The following is a 27687-nucleotide window of genomic DNA, read 5'->3' as shown; positions in this document are numbered from 1 at the left end:
AAAATTATGAATGCGTGTCACTGAGTTGTGCGTATATTATTTTGTGAAATATAAGCAAAACTTTAATATGTCATAACTATCTTATTTTACATCCGATTTTGATGACATTTTCAGTGTTATGTTGTGAAATCAAAGCTCTTTGGAATCTGCTCTAGCGCCATCTGCGACAAGAATGCGTCGAGTTGTGAATTTATTCTGCTGGAGCATCGAGAGAAATGTAAATGTCGATTGAACGTCTGAAAACAAAATATATGATTCATCCATGAACTTCTTCAGCAAAAAAACCAAGAAATATGGAAGGTATGTATTGAGTTCAGTGATTGTTTTTTATGATTGTAGGCTGAGAAGCTAATTCCCAATTTTACGCCTTGTTATGCACGTGTCCCACATATTGATTTTTGTGTGTCCTTGTGGCTTTGATGATTGTTTATAACTTTAGTTTAGAGAATTTAGTTTAGTTAAAGAGATTAAATGGACTTAAATTTAATTTATATGAATGTGTGTGCAGCTTAAACACATTGCGTTGGTTAGATTATGCTCAGGAAGCGTAGGCATCATGGCATCAATAAGTTTTAAACATGTAGGCCTACACATTCAGACAAATAAAAAAAACACGATTTAATGTTAAATAATGAATTATAATCTTAATTTGACAGTCGTGATATTGTGATTATTAATGATTGCCTTGTTGATTGTTAGACAACATATACTGCTGCACGTTATTATTGATGCACTTATCATATGATTAATGATATTGATTGCAAAACGACAATATGTTTGTAATTATTGATCATTGTCTCTTAATTGAAATTTTGCAAGACGTCAATGTGTGTTATTATTGATGATTGTCTTCTTTTTCTCCTTCCGTTGAGTAAAGTCCTCTTTGTCTTTGAAGAGTATAGTAGTACTTGTCTGAGGCTACAATCACAAAAACACATGACATTTGGTGCAGTTGAACAAAACGAAACTATAGTGCAAGTAAAAAGGTGCATCTCAACTGGAGAGCTAATGGAGGGTGAGTGGTTCCAGGTGGCTCCTGGAAGACTCAGTTGAAGGAGACAAAACCACTGTAGTAGGCAGGACATTCCACAAGTTAGCGAAGAACCGCAAATATGAAAGAAAAGCAGTGATTGGTTCCCGGTCAGTATTTTAAACAGACGATGATCTTGATTGGTCATTGGTAGTTAGCGATTGATTGTAAACCTTGTGTCACGGATTCCAGGTTGGTTCAGATGAGGCATACAGGAAAGGTTGTGCAGCTGGGATGGCGATTAGATAGTTGACGATTCTATACATTATGATGACTTTTTTGTGAGCTTGTCATTCATGAAGAGACTGTCACCTGTGTGACACTGCTCTGTCGATTGTAATCACCTTTCACAAATCTATCTGCACACTGCTGAACCATTTCGGTCTTAGAGATAAGATCTTTGGTATAAGGGTCCCAAACTGAAAAAGAGTCCTCACCAGTAGGATGAACACAGGTCTTATATGATTGCTCCTTTATGCTAGCTGGGCATTTCCTCAAGATGCTTCGAAGGAAGCCAAGAGTGCTGTTACTCTTCTTGCAGATGGAGTTGATTTTGGGTTTCCAGCTGAGGTTTGTTGAAAAATAACTCCAACATACTTCTCTTCATCAAGGGTGCGGAGGGCAGTACCATGGATGGAGTAAAGTGATGCTCCGATAATGAGAGTTCTCTTGCTTGAAATTCTTAGCACCTCACACTTTTCAGCATTAAATGACATGAGGCCATTTCCTTTGATCATAAGACAACAATCGGCTTACCTGCATGGTGCACACTCACTTTTACTGTAAATTATTGAATTTCACTATACTTCACCATGGCACCTGACACACAGAATGTCTTCATCCAAGGATAGCAACTGCTGAAAGGGATTATTCTTTAATCTGAATAATTAAGTCAGCAAAATGTCATTGATAGAGACAGAAATGCTAACGTATCTTGATTATTGATGATTGTCCTGCATGATAATATTTTATGCTGATTGGCTTATTGATCTCATTTTACAATCAGCCATAACATTGTAATACCTTGCAATGATGAAGGATAGGCCTACCTTCATTATGAATTGATAATACCCAAAAGGTAAGTCAAAGATTTATTCTCTATTTTATACAGTGAAGATACAAATTATAGATTAATATGACATAATATTTAATATAATTTTGACCATATTTTGTGTTCTTTGTCTTTTATTGATATAGGGAAATGGAGTGTTGGAGATAAGTGTATGGCGCCATACTCTGGTGATAGCTCCCTCTATAAAGCTGTAATTCTAAAACTTGAAGAAGATGGGGAAGGATGCAAGATGGCCGAGGTCCAGTACAAAGGCTTTTCATCAGAAGATAATGAACTTGTCTACGTAGAGGACCTAAAGGACATAACACGATCAAGTATAAACTCCTTTGTACTTTGTAATCTAAGTTGTGATTTCCATCATGTGATATTTAGCAGATATGAAAATTGGGATGTGTATATCTTTAATAATCCGTAAGTAAATATCCTACCTTTTTTTGAAGGTGCATGCGATATGAAAGTATCCTCTCTCAGAAATTATGGGTACTACAACATTTTGATTTTTGTAACACGTGCTGAATATTGGATTAGACAATTTTTAGTTATAGAAATTGTATGGGCTTTTTTTGTACATTCTGGATAAAAAAATGATTGGGTATTCAGAGCTATGTTGTACATAGACACATTTTTTACTTTCTCCTTACAATTTAACTTTGCTTTCTTCTTACAAGATAACAATATTCTCATCTAGGTTTAGTGACCCTTTCTATCCCTCCATTTCCTGCATAGAGGAAACATTGCAGAGTATGGAAAGTCACTCTGAAATCGTGCAAAGCTAATTTTTAACCATTTTTCAAAAGGGCTTCAAAATGGCTATAAAGGAGGAAGAAAAAAAAATGGCTACAAACTTGCTATAGAAAGGAATAAAAATAGGCTACCAAAAAGGAAAAAAATGCTAAGATGCTAAGTTACCCATTGTGCATGCAGTGAAGGGTACGACAATTCTTGGGGAATCTAATAGGTTTGCAATTCATTTCTTTTCTGCAGAAAAACTCAATAAGAAAGATGATGGCCAGGCTGTTAGCTTTGAGAGTCCACTTCTCAATTACATCTCCGAAGAGGATAGAATTAGGTAAGCAAATTTCTCATAATTTTTGTCTGTTCATTTTCTAGATCAGTGGAAGAAATGAGAGTAAAAGCGAGACATAGAGAATGCTAACCCATGTTCGTGGAGCGTTGTGGCCCATTGGATAAGTCTTCTGACTTTGAAACAGAGGGTCGTGGGTTCGAATCCCAGCCACGGCGTAATTTCCTTCAGCAAGAAATTTATCCACATTGTGCTGCACTCGACCCAGGTGAGGTGAATGGGTACCCGGCAGGATTAATTCCTTGAATGCATGAGCGCTGAGAGGCAGCTCGAGCTAAAGCCGGGGTAATAATAATAATAACAACGCGCCTTGGAATAGAATATTTCTAGATAGATGGCGCTATATAAATGCCTATTATTATTATTATTATTCTATTTTGATTATCCATTTTAGGGCTCAATATGCCGACATGTATGATGACCCTAGACCAGTAAGTAGGCCAACATCCTCAGCATCTACCAAGAAGTGCACTCCTCCCAAAGGGTCAAAGGTCGCTGGTGTAGGGAGGAAACGCAAGGGTGCAATCGCCTTTGGGGGTGCTGTCAAAGCTTCATCTAAAAGTGTTGTTGATAAAGCAAGGTGAGTGCTTAGTACCAGTGTAGCAGTGTACCATTTGAATTAAGAATTAATCAAATGTATTATTTAGTCATGTCAATATTTAAATCTTCATTGGAATTTTCAATGGAATACTTAGTATAATGGAAAAGGGCAAGAGCAACTCCAGCTATTAAAGAGAAGAGATATGATAGCTCATTTGATACATTCTGGTGACCTGGGTTCAATTTTGACTTGGTTTGCCAGTGCCCTTTAGTAAGGTATGATTAATTTTCTTAGAACTAAGATGAACAACATCCCTAGCTATTCATGAAATAAATGAGACATTCTGCAAGGCTTGAATATCTCTTCAATTCCGTCTCTTATTTGTTTGATTTTAAAGGAAGCATTCAAAATGCCTGATTTTGTCATCTTGTAAAAGAGAATTTTATTCTTTGTTTTGATTCTTTTTAAGTGCATAGAGAGAGGTTTTATCTCTTGGGGGCTTCAATAAATCAATCTTTTATTATTATTTGACAGGAAACCAAGTCAGCCGGTTGAAGAATCTTCTAATATTGACAGGAAATCCAGGGACGAGTGGAACATTGCTGATTTAGAAGAAGGTAACCTGGGATCAGAAAAGTCATGTCACTGTTTGGCAGAACATTAGCCAAGTCCCAAACAGAGCTACATAACATAATCGCCTTTATTATCTGGGATCACCAGAGGAAATACATGTTATATACCTGTATGTTAATTAAAGTGATTTCTCTGATCATCTCAGTTGTGAGAAAAATGTCAATATTATATTCAGTTCCTGTTCAGCACATATCACTTTGTCATCTAACGTCTCTATGCGCTCCCAAAGAGACCTTGGATACTATTATTACCCTGGCTTGAAGAATGTGTTACCCATGTTGAAGTAAAGAGAAATATGAATTAATGTGAGCTAAGAGTATCAAGTTCAGGGGGGGGGGGGGTGTTTTAGGAAGCGTTAAGTGCTACTCGATGTCACACTTGAATTTAAAGTTTCGTGTGGTATGAAATGCATTGTTGTATCAATCGTATGCTCAGAGGACACGTGCTGCTGTGTAGCAATCAAATGACCATAAGTCACTTTTAACTCTTTGTAAAAACCCCCCTGGTGTTGCTGTTATAATACAGTTGATTTCTCTGAAATTACTCTTAATTTTTAGTACAGTTATCAGAATTCTTGGAAAAATGTGTATTAGACAGAAATACAAATATTTAGATCATGGGCAAGATTATGCATTTTTGTCAACTAGACTTTATTCTTTGTCATCTAATGATTTTCAGGTTTCAGTGCAACTGATGTTGAGAAGCCCAACTTTCCTGGGAAATCTGATACCAGCTCCAAAGAATCTTTGACTCTTTCCAGCCCTGGCAGGAGACCTGTAATACAGGTAAATTTAGAATGATTTACAACATTTGATGATAACAATAATTTGGAAGGTGCATATATATCTCAGCAGTTACAGATTCCTTATCCCGGTCATCTGATTCAATCAGTCATTCCTCCACACAATATATGCACATCCTCCACTCCCTGGGGATTATCCCAGCCAGTCACCATGTGATGTGCTTACAATGCTTGACAAGCTACATTGACTTTCATATTATCTCGGGTAACCATTTATCACCTGGGTGTAGAGTGGCAAAGTGTGGATTGAAACCTTGCTGAAGGACGCTAGGTTTCGTTAGGATTTAAACACATTACCCTCTAATTACAAGCAAAGAGTCAGAACCTCTACCCCATGGCTCTTCCACATGGTCTATTACTAGTTGATCTAATTGAGGGGGTGGGGGGGGGGGGGGTGCAAGACCACTCACTTTAAGGTTGATTTTTTTTAATAACATAGGGGTATTGTATACTTATACAATTATTGTTGCATGCTGTTTTTACATCTGTCATTCCTTGAAAATCTTTCCTTTTAAAAGTGTATATGACCATCTTGGGCACGCTCCTTAAAGCCATACGGCTATGTTAATCATACTACTATTAACTACCATGGAAACCTTGATTTGATTGACTGCTAAGACCTGTTACCATTGATGTAACTCTGAGCACCAGGATCTATAGCCTAGCTTAGGTGATAAAGAAGCGCCTCGAGTACCTACATGTAACAACGTGGATAAGTGCTCGGTATAAATACCCTATATTGTTATTATTATCATTATTATTAATTATGAAACAGGCCCATGTTTGTTTTTTTGGGGTACAAGATGCAATGAACTTGAATATCGATTGTATGTCTTTATGTTTCTCCAGGTCCCAGGCACCATTAATAGATACTTGAGAGAGTACCAGAGAGAAGGGATTAAATTTCTCTTCGGCCATTACAAGAACGACCGTGGAGCCATCCTAGGAGATGACATGGGCCTGGGAAAAACTGTCCAGGTATTTGAAGACACCATAGGGAACATTTTGTAATTCAAATATAGTACAGCTTTTATAAAAAAAAAACCTATCACAGTGTTCTGGGGCCCGTTGCATAAAACTTTTTACCTGAGAAAACTCAGGTTGTTTTTACCAGAGTTTTTGCCCTCTGTTAAAGTCAATGGCAGAAATCAGACTAACCTTATTTTTCAGTTTTTACCAGAGTTTTCTCAGGTAAAAAGTTTTATGCAACAGGCCCCTGGATCGAGCTTCTTTATCAGTTCATTGAAAAAAAAAACAGGGTTTCTAGCCCATGAGCAAAATCATGGAAAATTATTTTAGTTTTCTCCAGTCTGGGAAAAGTCAGGGAATTTGATAAAAATTCCTCAAATCAGGGAAAATTCAGGGAACTTTGGCAGAAAATCAAAAGTAGTCATTCAGACTCTGATATATTTTGTGGCATATCATAACAACATCCATAGGATGGCTGGCTATGATGAAACTTCTTTGACTGCAGTACAGGTCACAGTAGCGCACAACCTTATGCGTTGAACATACATGTAATTGTGTATAATAAAAAGCCAAAAGGGAATAGCATCACAATTGTGGAACAGGAAATTAGTTGAAATGATTATCATTTAATTTCAAGTCTTCATGTGGGAAAAATAAGGAAAACTCAAGGAAAATTGTTTTCTTGAAATGCTGGGAATCCTGAAAAAGCAAATTAAACTTTTTCTCAAGTAGAGAAGTATGGGCTTCCCATTTTGGAATGAATGGATTTTCTTTTAATGGAGAGCACTTATGCCACTATGGATGGTAGTCCTGGTAAGCTACATATATAAATGTAACTTGTATACTGCACTTAGGGAGAAATCATGATGGGCAAGTTAAAACATTGTAGGTAATTTTAGACCATAATCATTCACTCAATGTCTTTTCATAATTTTAGATGTACTTTAGGTGGTATGGAATTGACCACAGTCTTTCTCTGAACAATGTCTCTTCACATTTCATAGGTGATTGCATTTATTGCAGCTGTCCTTGGCATGACTGGAGGTCGAGAGGACTTGGAGAGAAGATTACCAGAATTTCTGCAGAGAGTAAGTACAGTCACATGTATTCAGAGGGGTTGTAGGTAATATCACATTTTTTTCATTAGAAGTATGTTTGATATAATGTGTCAAATGATGTATCGAATGCAGAGGTAAAACAAGTGTCAATTTTTGTCTCACCTGCATAATAAGAGTAATTAAGTATCAATGAATATCCTGTGCGAGTTTCAGGTCACATGACCAAGGTCAAAGGTCAATGGACTTTGGCCATGTTGGGAGTATTTGATGAACAACCATCATAACTCTGAAAGTGTATGGATCTAGTTCATAAAACTCAGACATAAGAGTAATCAAGTATCACTGAACATCTCATGAGAGTTTCAGGTGACATGATCATAGTCAAAGTCATTGAACTTTGACCATTTTGGAGGTAATTATTAAATTGCTGTCATAACTTTCAAAGTTTACAGATATAGTTTATAAACTCTGGATATAGGGATTATTTGTATCATTATATAAATGGTGTTTTTTGTGAATAATTATTTTATAGTAGTTTTCAAAGTCAGCACTGCTGCTATATTGAAATCGTGTGATGCAGGTGAGAATGTGAGAGGCGCTCCACTTGTATAATATGGCTTGCTATAGAATGTATTACATATGACACCTGGAGAGACTTTTGCATATGGCGTCACAAATTGAAAAATTTAAAATTTGATTACTCTCGTTTTTCTGAGATGGGTTTTGGAGCAGTTTATGTAGAACAATGTACCTCAGATTTGTATCAAGAAGGCTAGTTATGAAAGAATACCTTTTATATTCTTGTCAGGAGTCTCCACAGAAATCTAGTTCAAAGACGAAGACTTTTCTCATCATCTGCCCGAACTCTGTGCTCTACAACTGGATGGATGAGTTTGAAACATGGACCCATTGCCTCGTAGCGTAAGTATATCAGTGTTTGCAAACACACTCAACTAGGCCAAGACCCCCCCTTCCCATATCGGAAAATGGGAATGAAATCATCTTTACTGAGATCTCTGCCAGTGACATCCTATGTACACCACATTAATGAATGATATAGAATGGTTTAACCTAAGGCATTTGTCAGCAAACGTACCTACTAGATAAAAAGCAATATGGTAAATACATGTAAGGGCAAAGGTGTATCTGCCTCCAAACTGCCCCCCCCCAAAAAAAATAATGATAAATAAATAAATACCTGTAAATTGCTATTGGGTGCATTGTTACGTTAAATTTGACATAAACAGAAGTAAAAAAAAAGAGACCTGTTTTCCTGTCGTTGCTCTCACTGATGCGCAGACATATTTATATATAGATCTTGATGCTGTTGGCCTAGGTTTAAATTGGGAAATTGTGGTCTAGTGGTTCTGACCCTCATCTTTCAACCCGATGGTTTGGGGTTTGAATCCTGTTCGTGGCGTGTTTTTATTTCCTTCAGCAAGAAATTTACCCACACTGTGCTGCTCTCAACCCAAGAAGGGTGATTGGGTACCCGACGGGAGATTGATTCCCTGAATGCACTGAAAAATGGAAGCGGCAGCTCGAGCTAAAGCCGGGATGATAATGATAGTACGCCTCAGAATAGATTATATCTCGATGTATATCATGCTATACAAATGCCTATTATTATTAGTTCTAATTGTTTTTATATTTATACATAGGAGATACCATGGGAAGGAGAGAGAGGATACACTCAGGAAGGCTAGAAGAGGAAGACTAGATGCAGTATTGACAACATATGAAACATACAGACTCTACTTGGTAAGGATTTAAATGCAGGGATATATGATTATGAGACCATCCATCAGCAATAAGCTGGTCTATAAAATTTTAAAAGCCTTCTATAAAATTTTAAACTATTAAACTTTTACAGTGTATTATAACATATTGCAATTGATGAACTATAACCTAATATCTAGCTTTTTCAGGCAAAATAAATTCAGAGTGATCCTCAGAATAAAAAAAAATGTTGGAAGTTACATATAGTAAGATTCGCATTGTGTGCAAAGTTTGTTGAATCTCAAATTCAATGGTTTTTAAGAAATTTATCCATTGTTTTTTTATGAATTCACACCTTGACTCTCGGTAGAGGAAGAGTTGATCTTCAAAATTGTTTTATTTTCTCATTGTTATTATTTTTTTAAATTGCATGTTTGATATTTTACATATTTATTTACTTTGACAGGACGACCTGCTAACAGTATCTTGGGATGCTGTTTTTGTTGATGAAGTTCACAAAATCAAGGTACGTGCTTCTCAGATACACAGAGAAAAATTGGTTTGTGATTATCATGCGTCATGCACTAATAACATGCATCAATGAATTTCAAATTCAACTTCATGGAAATCTATTGCAAGTCAATTTTGGTACCAAACATCAATCATAAGCCTGGCAATTAATTGCAAATATGTACTTGATTGCTGTTCTGCTTTGTGCAACATGAAGTTAAGAGCAATTAATTCTAGTTACAATCAATACATGTATATCAATTTTGAATTTCCATCAGAAATTTGCAATTGATTGCCAAGTATTTTCTTACAACACCCCTGAAGTGCCTATGATCTCTAAATTTACGTGTACTTACCAAATCTTGCATGAGAGAGATATTTTGAATTATTGATGTTTGTTTCGTAATAGGAGCCAAGTGCCCTCATCACACAGGCTCTTAAGGAGATTAGTACCAATAAGAGGTATGGTCTAACAGGGACTGCTCTACAGAACAAGATGGGAGAACTGTGGTGTGTTCTCGACTGGTAAGTTTATCACCCCTTTAAACCATTGCCTCCTGGAACTGGGTGGTCCATACAGAGGCTATGGGAATGACCAAATTCGGTAGTCAAAGGGTTATGTTGTTGTTGTTGTTGTTTTAGCTTATACGGCGCGTGTCATTCAGTAGTGAATATTTGCGCCAATTTTTTTTACATGTAGTCTCAGTTTCAGTATCCATACCTAAAGAATTTTTTGTACACTACTGCATATATTAATAACAGTGTAAATGGAGAGATAAACTATGCTGGAAATGAAAAATTCCTAACCTTGCAATCATAAAATCTCATGAATTTCAATTCATTTTTTATATCATATGAAAGAGAAAAGTATAGCTTTTGCTAACATTCTTATAATGAAAGTGTATATCTATGTTTTGCCTTTAATTTTAAGTACTATTTTCGTCAATTTTATGAATAGTTATTGGTCTAAAAATATGATAATTTTGCACTGATAATAATGAAATAAAATGCTTGTTCTCTGTTGTCCAGGGCTAACCCAGATTGTTTAGGAGGATGGAGAGAATTCAAACAGGAGTATGAACAGGTCATCACAACGGGACAAAAATACAATGCAAGCAAGAGAGAATTGGCTGATGCAAGACAAGGTATAGAGCCACTTCAGATTGAGATTTAGGGGTCCACAAGCTACAAGCATTTACTTTTCCACTGATATTGATATTGTATATACAATAGTTTGCTTGTACATGTTATTTCATTTACACATGGAGAAATATATACATATTGCATTTTAAATTGTTTGATTTATTTCTATTATGATATGCAACTGTCATCATAATTTTATGTGTTGGAAATGAAAATAAACAAATTTAAATTTGAATAGATATGGAGTTATTTGTGTACATGGAATCCTGCGCATTTTGAAAGCTAAGGATAAAATTAAGGCTGACTACAAACTGATCAGGAATTACTAAAAAGATAAACTGTTAACAATAATGATGCTAAGCACTGGAATGATTTTGAGGTGTGTTCAGAATTCACAATAAAGGAACAGATGTAAACATGTTCTTTCTCTCACCGCCTTTAAAAAAATGGTGTCAACAATGAATCTGTCACCAAAATTGCACACTTGATATACATTGTAATAATAATGATAATAGTAATAACAATAGCTACTTATATAACACCGTCTATCTAGAAATAATCTATTCCGAGGCGCGATGCTATTATTATTATTACCCCATTTTTAGCTCGAGCTGCCTTTCAGCACTCGGTGCATTCAAGGAATTAATCCTGCAGTGTACCCATTCATCTACAGTACATGTAACCCTGGTTGATTGCAGCATAATGTGGGTAATTTCTGGGATTCAAACCTATGTCCCTCTGATCGAAAGACGAGAGTCGTAACCACAACACCCCATGTACTGTATACCCACCCCATCCACTGTACGTCGAAGAGCCGTGGTGTAGTGGTTCTGACTCTCGCCTTGTAAACAGAGGGTTGTGTGTTCGAATCCCACCGCGGTCTAGCGTCCTTTGGCAAGGCGTTAATCCACACTTTGCCATTCTCGACCCAGGTGCTAAATGGGTACCCGGTAGGATGCGAAAGATATTGTATGTTTGATTTTGCCAGCGCCATAATGTGGCTGCGATGAATGCAAGGAATGCTCCCCAGGGAGTGGAAATTGCGCACTTTTCGTGCTTGATTGAAATGAATCCAATGACCGGGGTAATAATATGCTGTAACACGCTTTTTGCCATTCTGGGAAAAGCGCTTTATAAAAATTGGCTATTAGTATTATTATTACTGTATGCATGTACATTACTCTGCATAGTATGTTGATTTGACTGGAAAATATTTTACTTGCAGTGGCTAAGAAATTTGCAGCGCTGAGATCGAAGTGGATGATCAGGAGGACAAAATCTCTCATCGCTCACCAGCTACCAACTAAAGGTGAGGATGAAGATGGTTCTCTCTCTTTCCTTCTTTCTCCTTTCTCTCTCTCTCTTTACCCCCCCCCACTCTCTCCATCGGCCATCCAAGTAAGATGACATCATATTTATGTATTCCTCTCTCTTTTTGAAATAAAGAAATAAACAAAATATTCTATCCATTTATATTACATATTTATACCATGCCAAACCTGCCATTTGCCCTTTGAAGCAATGGACATGCTATACCCAGTTGTGTGTCCGGACGATCAATTTTAGAAAGTCATTTGGAAAAATTTACAAGCGAAGTTTCATCAATATTTAGTACAAAATGTTAGGAAATATTATAAAGAACAAAATAGAAGATGATTACATGTATTGAATTCATATTTTTAGTGTAATCCAAAGACAAAAAAGAAGGCTTCAAAAAGATAAAGTGTCTGGACACCCGACCCCCCATCCTACAATTGCCAATTTCCATCCATCTTACTGTGTTATTTATTATTGAATTTACAAGTATGGTATGTTCTGTTATATTTTTTTATTATATGTTATTATTTTGTATTTGCTACTTTTCTTTATTTAAATTTTGTTCAGGATGAGAACATAATGTTCTGTAAGCTGAGTTCTTTCCAGCTCGATGTGTGCAGAGCTATACAGATACATCTTCTTATTATTTTTTGTTATCATAATTATTTTCTACTTTCTATTTTGTCTAGATGAGAACGTAGTGTTCTGTAAGCTGAGCTCTTTCCAGCTTGATGTGTACAGAGCTCTCCTGGAATCGGATGACATGAAGCTGGTACTGGAACAGAAAAACCCTTGTGACTGCAGAAGTGGGCTCAAGAGAGGCCGCTGTTGTTACAAGGTGGGTCCTTCGCACCCCGTCTCGAAGGCTTATCAGCACTAACAAGTACTATACAACTCCCAAAAATGTTCTGTAATCTGATTGGTCCAAATCGGATCACATGATATTCAGTGAATAGCACTATGGCATCCAAAATGCACTATCCTGCATTCTGACGGCATACCAAATGCACTATCCTGCACTCTGACGTCAGAGTGCAGGATAGTGCGAGGTCGGGAATTATCTAGAATTTTCTAGAATTTAGATCATATATAGCATTTGGGGCAACTCAGTAACATGGGGGGGGGGTGTATAAAATGAACAATGCATGCATTCTGGTGCATAGAAGACCTAAATAATGGACTCGGTGTGCTCGACTCACCAAATGGATATACTGCACTCAGTCCTATGGACCTCGGTGCGGTATATCCATTGACTCTTCTCGCACATCGTTCATTATTTGGCTCTGTGTGCATGCGCTTATGTGCATTATTTGTATAATATTTCAATGGGGCCTTGCCTGGCTGAGAATCACTAGCTACTGACTGTTGCTATGATAATCAAAGAAACTTTTTAATGCAAGGAATTTCTTTTAACGAGAAATTCCAGTAGTTGCAGTAAACACTGATTTCATGAGAAAGTCTGTAAAATAAGGCTTAATTGTCAGTATATCATCGAGGATCTAGATCTGGTACAGTTACATTAACTGAACTTTGTGAAATCTTGAAATCTACGCTGAAAAATGTTCACACCGAAGATCCCCAACACAGATAAGCGCACGTGGGACAATGTATAATTATTGCTTAGAGCGTCCGGCCCGACGCCCTACTCGAATCCTGTGCTTATTTGTTGATTTCTTAGCAATTACACAATTTCTTCCAGAATCCTTTGGCACTTGCGTTTTATTTATACAAACAGACACTTTGGTGGTCATTTCATTGGATTCTGTACAAACTCATTTTGATATCGTTACCAAAACTAGCATTTACCTTTAAATGGGACCCAATTAATGAAAATTGTTACACTGCGTATTAAATGCTTGTTATCATTCCGAATATTATCCTCAACAGATCATATTTCAATTTAATTATTTAGTGTTATTAAACTAAACCAATATTTGAAACTGAGCTTGCATATGTATGGGTTATGGCAGTGGAAAATGTGTATTTTCATCCAGTTTCCAATGTTTTCTGTGTCATTATGTACTTGTACCAGCAACAACAATCCTTATGATAGTTTCTGTCATGATTTTTCTTTCTGTAGCAAAACGATCGCAGGGAGGGCATCAAATCACTGACCTTTGGCCTCATGAGTCTGTTGATCAAGGTATCCAATCACATCTCTCTTCTCATGCCCGATGCGTCCAAGTCCAAGAAGCAGAGGGAGAAGTCGCTCCGTTACTGTGAGATAGCGTTTGCCAAGCAGCCGCAGTTTGTGGAGCTGAGTAGAGAGGCCAGGTTTGCCACGCTGTCTGATCCAACATACTGTGGCAAAATGCAGGTATATAATTTGAATGTTTCTGTGGTCTTGTTTCATAGTTAAGGATTAAAATATATATATTAGATATTTAGCCTCCTGTAATTCTGGATCAGGATGAATATTACAATACCATGTGAAGCGGGAATAATATTTTGGCTTCTTATCATGAGTAAGACAACAATTTGACAGCAGCTTAATATGGCAGGAGGTGTAGAGATCTTGCATTTCTTTAAATTGGTACATGTATTACAGTAAATGATATAGTTATCTTTTGTTTCTTTTTATGTTTTAGGTACTGGAGAAACTTCTGAGAGTTTTCAAAAGAGAAAATAACAAAGTCTTGTTATTTTCAAGCTATACCCAGGTATGTTCTCTTCTTTATGACAATTATATATGTTTTTGTTTGCAAGGGGTATATTTTAAAATCCTATATCCTTTGCATTTCATTTAATATGTTGTGATGTCTTTATATTGCAGGCTTTAATGTTTCTTATTCTTATATTTATATGTTTTGAATTTCTGATCTTTCAATGGCAGATGCATGAATCATCAATATGTGCACATCTGTCTAATTCGTCGAATTTAAGTATTATTCATGTGATCATGGTAATCTAGTTTATTCAAACATTTATGGTTTGATCCTGAAAGAGTTGGCTATTTTAATGTCCAAAAAGAGGGGGATGGGGCTGATTTAGCCTACAAGACCTTGGCCGTTGACATTGTGATCCCTACGAAACCTTTCTTAGTCTAAGAAAGGATCATGGGAAATCCTTAAAAAAATTATTTTACTACATGTGATTAATTATGCTAAATTCATGCATAAAATCAAAAGTTTATTCAAAGTAAGTTAATACAGACTCTTTGTAGGATTCTGATCAAATGTCTTTGAAAAAAAATCACTGTCAAAATTGTTTTCCTATGTATTTTATTTATTTGTTTTTCAACTTTTTGTTTTTCATTGCTTGTTCAATGGAACTCTTCCAAGATACTCTTTTGATCATAACAACTTGAAATTGACTGGTTTAACCAGTAAGAGTAACATAATCAGACAGAATTTTGGCAAAAAAACAAAATTTGTATTGGATTTGTACATGAAATCACCAGAATTATGATCACAGGAGGTCCTTCTATACAGGTGGTTGCTTAAGCTAATAGGTTTGACTGTATTTATACATCTATTTTGATTCATAGTAGCATTATTTTGATAAGATAATACAAATTAATTTTCTTTTCAAACCTGTTTCTTTTATGTGTGAAGTTGTTGGATATTTTGGAGATGTTCATGAAGACGACCTTTTATACATACCGAAGATTGGATGGGAAGACTCCAGTTCAGGATAGACAGAAGTTTGTCCATGAATTCAACAAAGATCCAGATATATTCCTCTTCCTCATCTCAACTAAGTGAGAATTCAACATCTTTTCATGCAATCATGTCTTCTGACTTTTTTCACATTGATCTGAATGCATTATAAAAAAGGAATATGGGTTTCTTGCTTTTTATGTAGTCTTTGCTTGAATGCATAAAAAGAAGAAATTACTTACATAGAAATTATTTTGTTAAACAGTGTTGGTATACATCACAGTGTTTCTCTTGCTAAGTACATGTAATGTTGAAATTATCACAATTAATTGAAAGTTCCAATCTAACGCCTAACAACATATTCAAGATGATTTTTTTTTTTTTTTGGGGGGAGACTGTCATGTACACACCCATTTCGTATTCTATTCTTGTGTACAGTTGTAAACCTGATAATGAGTCACACATAATTGATAGTATTACAGTAATACAGCTTGAAACCTGATGGAGAATCTTCTATTCTCTTTGAAAAATTGTTTAAAGATGAATTTATGTTTTAAATGAATGCTATCACCATGTTTGGTTTAAGGGCTGGAGGCATAGGACTGAACCTGACGGGTGCCAATGTCGTTGTGATCTTTGACCCCAACTGGAATCCGACCCACGACCTGCAGGCCCAGGACAGAGCCTACCGCATCGGTCAGCATCGTGATGTCAAGGTCTATCGGCTCATCTCAAGGGGATCCATTGAAGAGAACATGTACCTTAGGCAGGTGTATAAACAGGTGAGAAAACCTTGGAGAAAGGTTTCATGGAGTTATTAGTGATTGATAGTAACTGACAACTGTTATAAGCTGCTGAAATCCTTGCAAATGATTGGCTGAAAGTAAATTTGTCGTTTAAAGAAATCATTACCGAGATACTTTGTAATATGTTATCATGATTTCCACCCCACTTTTACCCTTCCAGTAGCAATTAGTTGGTAAAAGGGGCAGAAGCGATACGAATAGTACGTTCTAACATGTATGTTCTTACCGTGGATATGACAGTACTTTAACTAAATGTATTACATCCTTGCCAGAGTGCGATGGTACTGGCACTGATTGTATCATATCATTTCTACAATGGGCAGTTCTGCAAAATAATCAATGTTTTTTGGCATGTTTGACCCCCGTTTCACTCCATTCTTTCTTCATTTCATGAACTCATGCTTAAACCATGAGAATGTCGGAGCAATAAAACCGTTTATATGAAGTAAAAAACAGTGAAAAGTCATAATGATAATAATAATACATACTTCTCATACATTATGATGTAACATCCTTATATGCTTTCAAATGAAATGTATTTTTTTACCCTGGCTTAATTTTAAGAAGCTCCCTGATATTGGAGCTAGACTACATACTTTAATAAATTGTCTTACTGATGAAGAATATTTTTCCCCAAATATAGCAACTGGCGAGTGTTGCTATGACGACAGAGAATGCCAAGCGATACTTCACAGCCGTAGCAGGGGACAAGGAGCAGCAGGGAGAGATCTTTGGTCTTCAGAATCTCTTTGCCCTCAGAGCCGATGGGTCATGTCTAACCAAGGACGTTATCCAGGTAACCGAGAGTCCACTTTTCTCAGTTTGATAGGTTGATATTCCCTTGATCTATAGGCAGTTGAGCTGCTTCTTAGAAGTCTTTTACCACATGGGATAGATCCTAGGGTTAACTCTGAATCACGCTGAATCGATTTTTGGGGAATAATAATGACAATTGTTTCCATGTTATTTTCTTTGATTTAAGATTTTCATTTTGCACCATTGATACTTATTATTATCATATAGATGTTATCCAATTTGTTTGTATTGGAGTGAATGGAAGAGTAGTCACTGCCTTTCATCACTATTACATTACCAATGTGGCTGATAAGTTTTATCAAGTTTTACTTGATAAAAAAATCATAATTTTCTTGTTGTTTGTCCGATATTTCTCAACCCTTTCACCTATCTACTTGTCTGTTTTTCCTATTTCCTCTAAAAACAACTTTTTATTTGGGTTGGATTACCCTTTAGTTATTTTTAGATGCATGGTGATGCAAGTATTAATGGTTTTATGTTACTTTCATTGTTATCATAGAGAGAGGAAAAGACTGAGCTTGGTATCTCCATGGCTAAATACAAACCACAGACATCAGTCGATGAATCTCCAGATGATCCGCTGGATGAGGTGAGAATTATTTATTGGGTTAGGGTCAGGGAAAATATTGGGGCTTGGGACTAATTAGCCCCCAAAATGCCCTGGAGAGCCATTTAAAACTTAAAAAATTAGCCCCTAAAATTACAAAGTGCCCAATAATAATCGCAATAGAATAAAGGAAATTTTGGCTGATGAACTAAACAGCTAAAGTTTTATTAATTTTCGTCCTGGTTACAGTATGTTAAAGATCCTGTAGCCCTAACTCTTTGATGTGATTATAATATCTTCTATATTGCTGTTGTCTTTGGTTCAAACACTTAAACATATTTGTTAACATTGATTTAGGGCAATTCCATAAAATATGTAGTCCGACCCCCTATATGTGGGACCTTCATGAACTTTTTTGTTGCTGTTTTCTTTTTCTTTTGACAGTCTGTAATGTTCTCTAATTGACCATGACTTGGTCAGTTTATGAAGTGAAGTAAACGACTTGAAAAAAATGGGGGTGGGACGTAAGAAAATTTTTGATGTATGCTTCAGTTGTTAACTATGTATGTGATATAGTTTTACTAATGACCAGCGATGAGCAATCATAAGTAAAGTATAATGTCTGGTTGTGGTTTTGAGATAGGTGAGGACGGTTTATCAAATAACAGGGATCCACAACACTAGCTTATAAAATATAATGCAATACACATCAATTTGCTGGGCATTAGAATAATTATCATTTATTACCTTTCAAACAGTCCAGACCTCATTGGTTATGCCTCAGGCAAATAAAAACTGTTCTTAATTAATGTGTTCCTTGTGTGTGTAATTCTTAAATGTAGCGATGCCCTCTATAATATGCAAATAATGAATGTTTATGAGTGCAATGGACTGAATATTTCATGAGGTGAAAGATGAAATGGTCCATTCAGCGAGGCATTGAAATATTTTGTCCATTGCTCGAATGATGAGAACATTTATTATTTGGTTTATATGACTAATGAAAATCGATTCTTTTTCATAAGAAATTTATGAATTTCGTTGCAAAATACTTATGTTCATGCAATGCGAGCTTGATCTGTTGATTGTCGCGTACATACAACATGCATGCTACAAACAAGAGTGGTGCCTGCAGTCTGGGTGCGTGCGTGCAATGGACAAAATCGTATGGATCCAAACTTGCACGATGAATGGATCAGACATTGCATGGTTGATGACGTCATTTTAAAATGGGCTGAATGATCGATATCAAACAACCAATCAAATCACAAGGATCTATCTGGGTGTCATATAATGTATATTAATTGTATACTATGTTATTGGAACTTTTATTATCTACCACCTGACTCCTGCAGCTTCTTCAGGAGGATGTTCACATTGATGTGTACAAAGATTCTGGAGAGGAAGAAGATGATGAGGATGATGATGTCCATGGAATGGCTTCTCAGCTACTGGAGGACGATGATGAGGGTGAAGACGATATCGCTTCCGACAGCAATTCTGACGTGCAGAATGAAGACAGTAGGGAGGATTCCAAGAAAATCTTTCCAAAGACATCCAAGACAAAGTCATCACATCGAATATCTCACAGAAAGGGTATGAAGTCACTTATTTTTTTTCAAAAAAGGTTTACTGAGAAATACTGTAGTAGGATATAAGATTCATGGAGGTGTTTTTTTTAAAAAGAAATTCCATGTAACTGATTGATTGACTTTCAATATTATTATGTTTTTAAAGCTATTAATTTGTATCATAAAAAAAGGGAGAAGCTTCACCCTATTTTCACTTTGGAAAAAGCTAGGGATAGAAGCTAGGCCCAGTTGAATTGTGAATTTTTCAACTACATGCATGTTTAAAGGTCAAGTCCACCTCAGAAGAATGTTGACTTGAATCAATAGAGAAAAATCAGACAAGCACAATGCCGAAGATTTCATCAAAATCGGATGTAAAATAAGAAAGTTATGACATTTCAAAGTTTTGCTTATTTTTAACAAAATAGTTACATGAACGGGCCAGTTACATCCAAATGAGAGAGTCGATGATGTCACTCACTCACTATTTCTTTTTTTTTATTATTTGAATTATACAATATTTCAATTTTCACGAATTTTATGATTAGGACCTCCTTTCCTGAAGCACAGAATGTTAAAATAATGTAATTCCACATGTTCAGGGAGGAATGAAACTTCATTTCACATGACAATGACGAGAAAATCAAAATATTTCATATTTCAAACAATAAAAAACAAAAGAAATAGTGAGTGAGTGACATCATCGACTCTCTCATTTGGATGTAACTGGCTCGTTCATATAATTGTTTTGTGAAATAAAGCGAAACTTTAAAATGTCATAACTTTCTTGTTTTACATCCGATTTTGATGAATTTTCAGTGTTATGCTTGTTGAATTTTTCTCTTTTTATTTAAATCAAGTTTTTGGTGGGGTGGACTTGTCCTTTAATTTTCTTTCAATATGGATTTTATATTAAGAAAATAAAACCTTTTTAAGTAATCCTGTTAATTTTTTTCTTCATTTTCATGATAAATCAATTCAGCAGGTAATCATGACAATGATGATGATGGAGGAGCTGGATGGAGGGACCAACTGAGAAAACTCACCCGCGGGAAAGCAATTCTAGGAAAGGACGGGCAACCTGTTCGGAAGGTCAAGGGTCAATGCAGTAAGAGCACTGACAGTAGATCAAGGACAACTGCCGGAGATGATGATGTTGGAGGAGATTACTTTGATGATGATGATGATGAAGAAGAAGAAAGAGGAGAGTCCAAGAGAGGACAAAGAGGGAGGCAAGAGGAAAGAGGGACAGCAAGAAAGAGGAGAATTGTGAGGATAGATAGCGGTAACATCAAAACTGCAGAGGATGTATTTAGTAAGTCTTTGATTGAGATTTCATCTGTTCAATAATGATTAGAATTGTATTCTCTTTCCCCATTGTTTTATGCTATTGTATTGTTTAGAGAGTTGAATCCTGGATGGATGGCCAGAAATTTATCATTCATCATGCAAATCACATCATTGCATGTTGTAAAATTATGGACCCCATTTCAAGATCTAATCATTTGAATTAAATAATTTGATCTAGGAATGTGCTCCATGATGTTACAAAATGCAATATGTAGCAGTTCCAACCATACAGTACACGGAACATCCTCAAGTCCTCAACTTCTCAATCTAGCCCAGTTTCTTACCCATAATGCAACATTTTTAGAAGCCTAGTCTTGTAAGAAAGGCCCTTCTAAAATGATAACACACTTTATTCTACACTATTCAATGAATTCATCCTGCAATAATACCAAAACAAGTTTTTTTCTCCTCATTGCATTAATCCTAGTAAAACCCTATCTGTTGTAGCCAAATTAGCTACCTTGTCCAGTCGCGAGTAAATCCAACAGGCCAAGTGAATATTTACTCAAGCTTCTTTCTTTATTGTAAAATTCATTATTGTCTGGTCTAATTTCAGTGGAATTATTGCAATTGTTATCAAATAAAAACCGGAAGAAATGATTAATATGAACCATCAAGAATAGGACTTGAACTCGTGTCATTATGACATTGCAGCCTAGAGCTTTAGCCTGCACCTTAGACCACTCTAGTCACTCGACCATTAGCAATTGAGAGCAGAAATGCTTTACAGCTCAGCTTTATTAATAATTCTGTACTCCTAATTCACTCTATAATATTTTCAATATCCTAGGGAGACTTTTTGACAATTTGAGGATTGATGGGTACATTATATTCGCTAATATATCCCCTAATTTTCTTGTACAGAGAAGTGTGGTGTGGAGTATGTCCATTCTAATCAGAAGGTGGTTGGAGGAAGTCATGTTGAGGATCATGTCAGCAAGGTGGCTCAACGTGATGTCTTTGAGATTGGACAATTCAGCCAGGAACCTGCCTACTGTCAAGTGCCAACGCTAGATGTGGTAAGAGGAATTTCATGTAGTAATGATATTAGTAATATGCTGGATTTATATAGCGATTTACAATATTTCTAAGCGCTGCATACCCCAGCTTTATCAAGGCTTCCAGATCAGGGGTCTGTTTCATAAAAATTATTATAATAACAGTTGAAAGCTGCTGAAATTCTTCAATTTGATTGGCTGGTAGTATGTTTCTTACAGGAATTATGCATTTGTTATTATAACAAGTCTTTAAGAAACGTAGCCCAACGCTCTAGCATTCAAGGAATTATTTCCTACTGAGTACCCATTCACCCATACACCTGGGTAAAGAGTGGCAAATGTAGATAAATGCTTTGCCAAAGAGCAGGAGTCTTGCAGTGGAATTTGAACCCCTGACTTTATGGTTTAAAGTCCAGAGACTTGTCCACTGAGCCACAGCACCTCTACAGGTATAGTGGTCCAGTCACACCAGGAAAAGGACCCAACCTTAATGATGTGCCACCGGAGTCTGTCCTGTTGGTGTGACAGTAGAAGTATCCCTGTGTGATTTAACCCTAAAAGTGCCAGGGGAATTGTAATTAACATTGATGATTCGTGAGAGGCCTTAATGATAAATAAAAGTGGAAGTTATTGGAGGCAATACAGAGCAGGGCTTCTGATTATGATTGCTATGATTTTATTGTGCTTAAAGGACAAGTCCACCCCAGCAAAAAGTTGATTTGAAAAAAAGGAGAAAAATCCAACAAGCAAAACGCTGAAAGTTTCATCAAAATTGGGTGTAAAATAAGAATTATGACATTTTAAAGTTTCGCTTAATTTCACAAAACAGTTAAATGCACATCCTGGTCGGTGTGCGAATTGGCAGACTGATGACATCATCCACTCACTATTCCTTTTGTATTTTATTATATGAAATATTCTAATTTTCTCATTGTCAAGGGAAACAAAGTTTATTTTCTCCCTGAACATGTGCAATTACCATTATTTTAACAGTTTATGGTTAAGTTAAGTTGGTCCTTATTGTCATATCTGTAAAATTTGAGATATTGTATTATTCAAGCAATAAAAAACAAAAGAAATAGTGAGTAATGGACATCATCGACTTTCTCATTTGCATACCACTGAGTTGTGCATTGAACTGTTTTGTGAAAAATAAGCGAAACTTTGAAATGTCATAACTTTTTTTATTTTACATCTGATTTTGATGAAATTTGCAGCATTATGTTTGTTTGATTTTTCTCTATCGATTCAAATCAACAATTTTCTGGGGTGGACTTGACCTTTAATTAACTTAATCTTACCCTGCAACATCATCTTTATTTGATTTACAGGAAAGTATCACAAGGAACCAAAAGCCGAAACCGGCTACCCGCAGGATGAGCTCCTTGTCCCGGATGCAATCATCCTCTACTAGCCATCGATTAGGTGATACCACTTTACTTGTCGGGCAAACCCCAATAGGAATAAGAAGGTAATTGAAGATAATTTCATTGTTTTCATGGTGTTCATACTTATACAAGGAGACTAGCCTTCAGGGGTGTCAATCAAGCAAGCTTATTTTTTTAACATGGTTGTGTTGGGGCATGTTAGCATTTAACGGCTGGGGAACAAAGCCTAGCACTACAGATGGGTGTTTTGATAACGTTAAAATGACCCAGGATTCCAAGCTTTTCAAGAAAACAAAATTCCCTGATTTTTCCCTGATGAAGTTTAAAACATTTCCTGATAGTTATTTAAACCCATTCCCAGTTTTTCATGTTTCTAAGTTGTTGCAGTGAATGACATGTATTTTCAGTATAAAAACAATGTTAAACTAATTAGTAACAACATATACAGTCATTCAATAGATGTTGTTTTGATAAGTAACAGAATATAACAGAGTCTGACTGACTACCATGCTTTTGACTTTTGGGCTGATCAGAAATCCCTGATCTTTCCCTCATTTGAAGCATTTCCCCCTGATTTGAGGTATGTTTTTATCAAATTCCCTGATTCTTCCCTGACATGCTAAATAGAATGGGGAAAGGTCATAACATAATGTGAATGCAGGGCCTGCTGGAAGAAGAGTTTATAAGAGATAAAGTAGCTACCATAATTATAAATCAAAATTTGAAAATACTTAGTTTGATAGTTTTAGTTTGAATATTGTTTTGAAAATTTTATATCTCTGGAATTCCAAATTAGATATTCTTTGAATTATCTCATTTGAATTTCAGAGATCAGTTTGCTGACATGGCTTCAGTGCTGGACTTCAAGAACCCTTCGGCTTTAGCAAGTCACATCCAAGGACTCTCTGACGAGGGATGCCTGCACCTCCTTCTGTCGTACAACAAATCCAAGTATGGTGTGGACTTTGATGAGTTTGTTAAACTACCAACCCAACCAAGTGAGAGCCGCAAGGCATTAGAAGACAGCAAAGCTGGAAAAGAAGGAGCCAAAAGGTCAAGTCTTTCATCGACTAGGAGCAGAGGTCGAGGAAAAGTGAGGAGGGACACTGAAGCAAAGAGATCAGAAGTAGCACGTGGACGTGGCAGGAAGGCTGCGGTCGGACTTGAATTCGAAAGCAGATCGAGTGATGATAGCTTTAACCTTGATAGTGATGATATAGAAGTTGTACATCCACCCGTTAAGAAGAGAAATAGTAGAACTAAACCTGCAACATCGGGAAGAGGGAAGGAGAGGAGAAGGGGGAGAAGGATTGGCGGGATGATGAGCCATGAAGTCTATCAAGAACTGTTTGATGATGACTCCCTGGATGAGTTTGGTGTAGGGTATGATGATTTGAAGGTCGATGACAAATCCAGTAAGGCCTATGCCTCTGATCAAGGATCCAAGGTTTCGAGAAAGGCAGTGAGATTATCGCCTGAAGACAAGAAAAAAATAAATGAGAGAGTTGAATCAAATCAACAAAGTGCAACACAGGAAAGCTCAAAGGACAGTTCTTTGTCAACATCATATCCAAAGAGACAAGAGAACCTGTCTTTCTTGGATGATATCTTTCTTTCCGATGCCCAGAAGCCACGCAGGAGGCCACCTCCAAAGAAGCATGCTGCCAAGCGTGCCACAGCCATGAGCGAATTGGACTATATGTTTGAAGCAGAGAGCATTACAGACGACAGCCGTGATCCTTACACGAAGGTATCCAAGGTGAAAGGTCCTGATGGTTACACAACTCCAGGAGCACCGGTCGCCGCCCAACCGCGAGTGACCTTTGACACAGATGTCATCATGGAAACGGTGCCAGTGGACGATAATGATGGGGACCTTTGGAAGCGCAATGAAACATTCTTGCCTCGCCAAACATATTTTGAAGAATCTGAAGAGAGTGAGGATAGTCAGTCCCTGTTTGCAATCAATCCCAAATTTAAGAGCGGATCTGGAGCAATCACATGAATTTATATTCCTTATAGGGTTATAAAGCAGAGATCTGGTGGTGCGTTACCTTCATATCCTTGAATTAAATCCTGTATAGTGATTAGCATTTTGTGACCAAAGGTATTCTCACTCTGATGTTGAAAATTAAATGCCCAGAGGATTGCTGTTGACCTATTTTAAAGCTCAATTATTATGTGAATTAAAATGAATTTAGGTCATGTATTCCTATAGTTTTGTGGGTTGCCATAAAAATATTGCTGCCAGAAATGCGACTGTTGGCTAATTGTCAAAAGCTAAATGGATTTTCTACTAAGAACACATTAATTGCAATAACCTTCACGAATTATGGTGAATTTCACCAACTTCATGCCAATGGTACACTGGAGAATAAGGTCATGTTTTGATAAGTCTCTGGGGAAAAAATTAAAGGTAACATTAGATTCCAATTTGTCTCAAAATTCTTAGATGCAGGGGATTTGTCTTTTCGCATCAATTCGTTTTTCAGATTTGACAAAATGTATTTTATGGGCAAGGTTGGATTGGCCATTAATTTAAAAATGACATCAAATCGAATTAATATACATGAATTTAGTGGTAAGTGGAACTCAAATGCAATAGATGAACTTAGTGCAATCTCAATATGATGTTGCTGAGGAATATTCCATAAAGCTGTTTATAAAATTATGAATGACTTTGTGAATGACTGGAACATGATGTACCAATGTTTTAGCTTAAAATTGTACTTTCTGATGTTTGGAGAAAATATGCAAGTCAATTTCTTATCATCTCATTTACATTGTGTGATATACTCAAATTTTTACTATGAAATTATTATATTATAATATCAATAAGCATCAGCTCAATTTAGCTTTTGCGGATGATAGAGAATTCCACCTGTCTTGCCAAAGATTCAAGCCGTTCAATTGAACAACAATTTATGAGCAGCCTGTCACCAGTACATATTTGAAGGAAATATTTATCTTGCCTGACTTTTTACATTAAGGAATAGAGTTGAATCTCTGACTCTGTAAGCATTTTCAATATTTGGAACGTGATTATATTTCATTTAACTTTATCATGTATTCATATCATGTAATACTACATTCATGTTATATTGAGAACATGGTAAACTCTGGGTATAGTCAATCATCCATGATTTGATTTATCGCCTTATTTTTTATGGCAGAACTTGCAAAACGTGTGAATAACATCTTGTAAGTCAAATTTCACAGGTTTTCAAGTCAATAGGGTTTCTGTAGTCCAAAGGGATATATGCCTCAGGCAGTCAGCTACATGTATGTATGTGACGCAGTCAGAGTTTGCAGGCATTCAAACTAAAATGATCATTCTCACATGGTTTGATGTGCTAGGATTGGATTATCATTAAGAGTACTTCAGAAGTTAAAGGGGAAGTTCACCCTTATCAAAAGTGTTTGGTAAAAATGGTAGAAAAATATTGCTGAAGGTTTGAGAAAAATCTATCAAAGAATGAACAAGTTTCTAGAATTTTAATTATTTAATTTGTGATGTCATATGTGAGCAGCTTTGGTATGGGAAAAAATTAATGAAATGTCATTTTCTCAGAAAATTGAAAATATTTTTTTCTGTACCTTCAGTATATCAATATACAAATAATTTCACAACCGTTCGTTAAAATAAAATAAAAATAAGTCATCAGGAACCATTTAAAGAACTCAAATTTATGCATTTACATCACATGGGGCAGATGCTCGTTCATGACGTCACAAATCCAAAACTTAAAATTTGAATAACTATCTTATTCTTTAATGGATTTTCCTCAAACCTTCATCAATATATTTTATTATTTTTTTCTGATATTTTTACAACAAAGTTTTCTTCAGGGTGAACTTCCCTTTCAAGTATCACACAAAGAAAATTGAATAAATATTACAAATATTTTAATAAAATGACTGAAGAAAGGTCACTTTTTCAAAATGATTGGTTTTATAATGTAGTTTGTTGCAAGTCTACTTTTTTTATGACAAATTAGGATTTCCTTATCATAAATGAATAATGTGTGTACATGTAGTTAGGTGTGGGTGACATGGTATTCATGATTGCAGATTTGCTTATCAATTGCTTTCTTTATGTGTGAGGTTGGAGAATGAGGGTCATGTAGCTGTGAGACAGTTGGTACTTGTGCAGAGCTGCCGACCTGAATATGATCATTTCAGTATTATAAAAGCTGATAATCAGTATTTTGGTGAGGAAATCAGTATTTTTAACGAAACACCATAGAACACTGCATAAGACTGGAAATTTATAAATCAGTATTTTGGATGAAATCATCAGTATTCTCATTTTTCAGTACTAAATTCGGAAAATCAGTACTACTTGGCAGCTCTGCTTGTGGGTGTGAGGGGGGGGAGTACTTATTAGTTTTACTGGTTTGGATGGGGGGGTACATGTTGGTGTGACTGGGTAGTGGGGGTTAGATGGTGTTGTGGTCTAGTGGTTACGACTCTCTTCTTTCAATCAGAGGGACATGGGTTCAAATCACAACCATGGCGTGTTTTCCTTCAAGAAGAAATTTACCCATATTGTGCTGCATTTAACACAGGTGAGGTGAATGGGTACCTGGTAGGATTAATTCCTTGAATGCTTTATTGCCTATTATAAAACCTTTTGGGGTTCAAGGATGTAGCCAATGGTGAGTGCGTATTCAAGTCACGTGTTCATGCTTTAATTATGCGCAACCTTCCAGTCGTGCATTTTTTGTGCAGCAC

General features: G+C 36.2%; 1 protein-coding gene across 1 annotated transcript; it reads left to right on the top strand.

Moving 5' to 3' along the window:
* The first annotated feature begins 143 nt into the window (after positions 1–143).
* On the top strand, positions 144–26460 carry LOC121423860 (DNA excision repair protein ERCC-6-like 2). Its single transcript, XM_041619371.1, has 26 exons — positions 144–300; positions 2228–2416; positions 3087–3171; positions 3581–3766; positions 4262–4344; positions 5039–5145; positions 6012–6140; positions 7136–7219; positions 7998–8110; positions 8851–8950; positions 9375–9434; positions 9828–9943; positions 10448–10563; positions 11787–11870; positions 12568–12716; positions 13959–14195; positions 14467–14538; positions 15433–15578; positions 16064–16259; positions 16927–17079; positions 17599–17688; positions 19002–19242; positions 20200–20532; positions 21432–21586; positions 22897–23036; positions 23782–26460. Exons 1-26 carry the CDS (start codon positions 294–296, stop codon positions 24956–24958), a joined length of 4548 nt encoding a protein of 1515 aa, XP_041475305.1. The 5' UTR covers positions 144–293; the 3' UTR covers positions 24959–26460.
* The last annotated feature ends 1227 nt before the right edge of the window (positions 26461–27687 follow it).

Source organism: Lytechinus variegatus, chromosome 11 (genome assembly GCF_018143015.1).
Source record: "Lytechinus variegatus isolate NC3 chromosome 11, Lvar_3.0, whole genome shotgun sequence".
Lineage (NCBI taxonomy): Eukaryota > Metazoa > Echinodermata > Echinoidea > Temnopleuroida > Toxopneustidae > Lytechinus > Lytechinus variegatus.
This window is presented reverse-complemented; position numbering and strand designations above follow the sequence as displayed.

What these genes read in the sequence shown, in the direction of transcription:
- LOC121423860 (XM_041619371.1), top strand. An exon ending in AGTGTTGTTGATAAAGCAAG is followed by an intron (nt 3,767 to 4,261) that starts GTGAGTGCTTAG and finishes ATTATTTGACAG; the next exon opens with GAAACCAAGTCAGCCGGTTG. An exon ending in TGGACCCATTGCCTCGTAGC is followed by an intron (nt 8,111 to 8,850) that starts GTAAGTATATCA and finishes ATTTATACATAG; the next exon opens with GAGATACCATGGGAAGGAGA.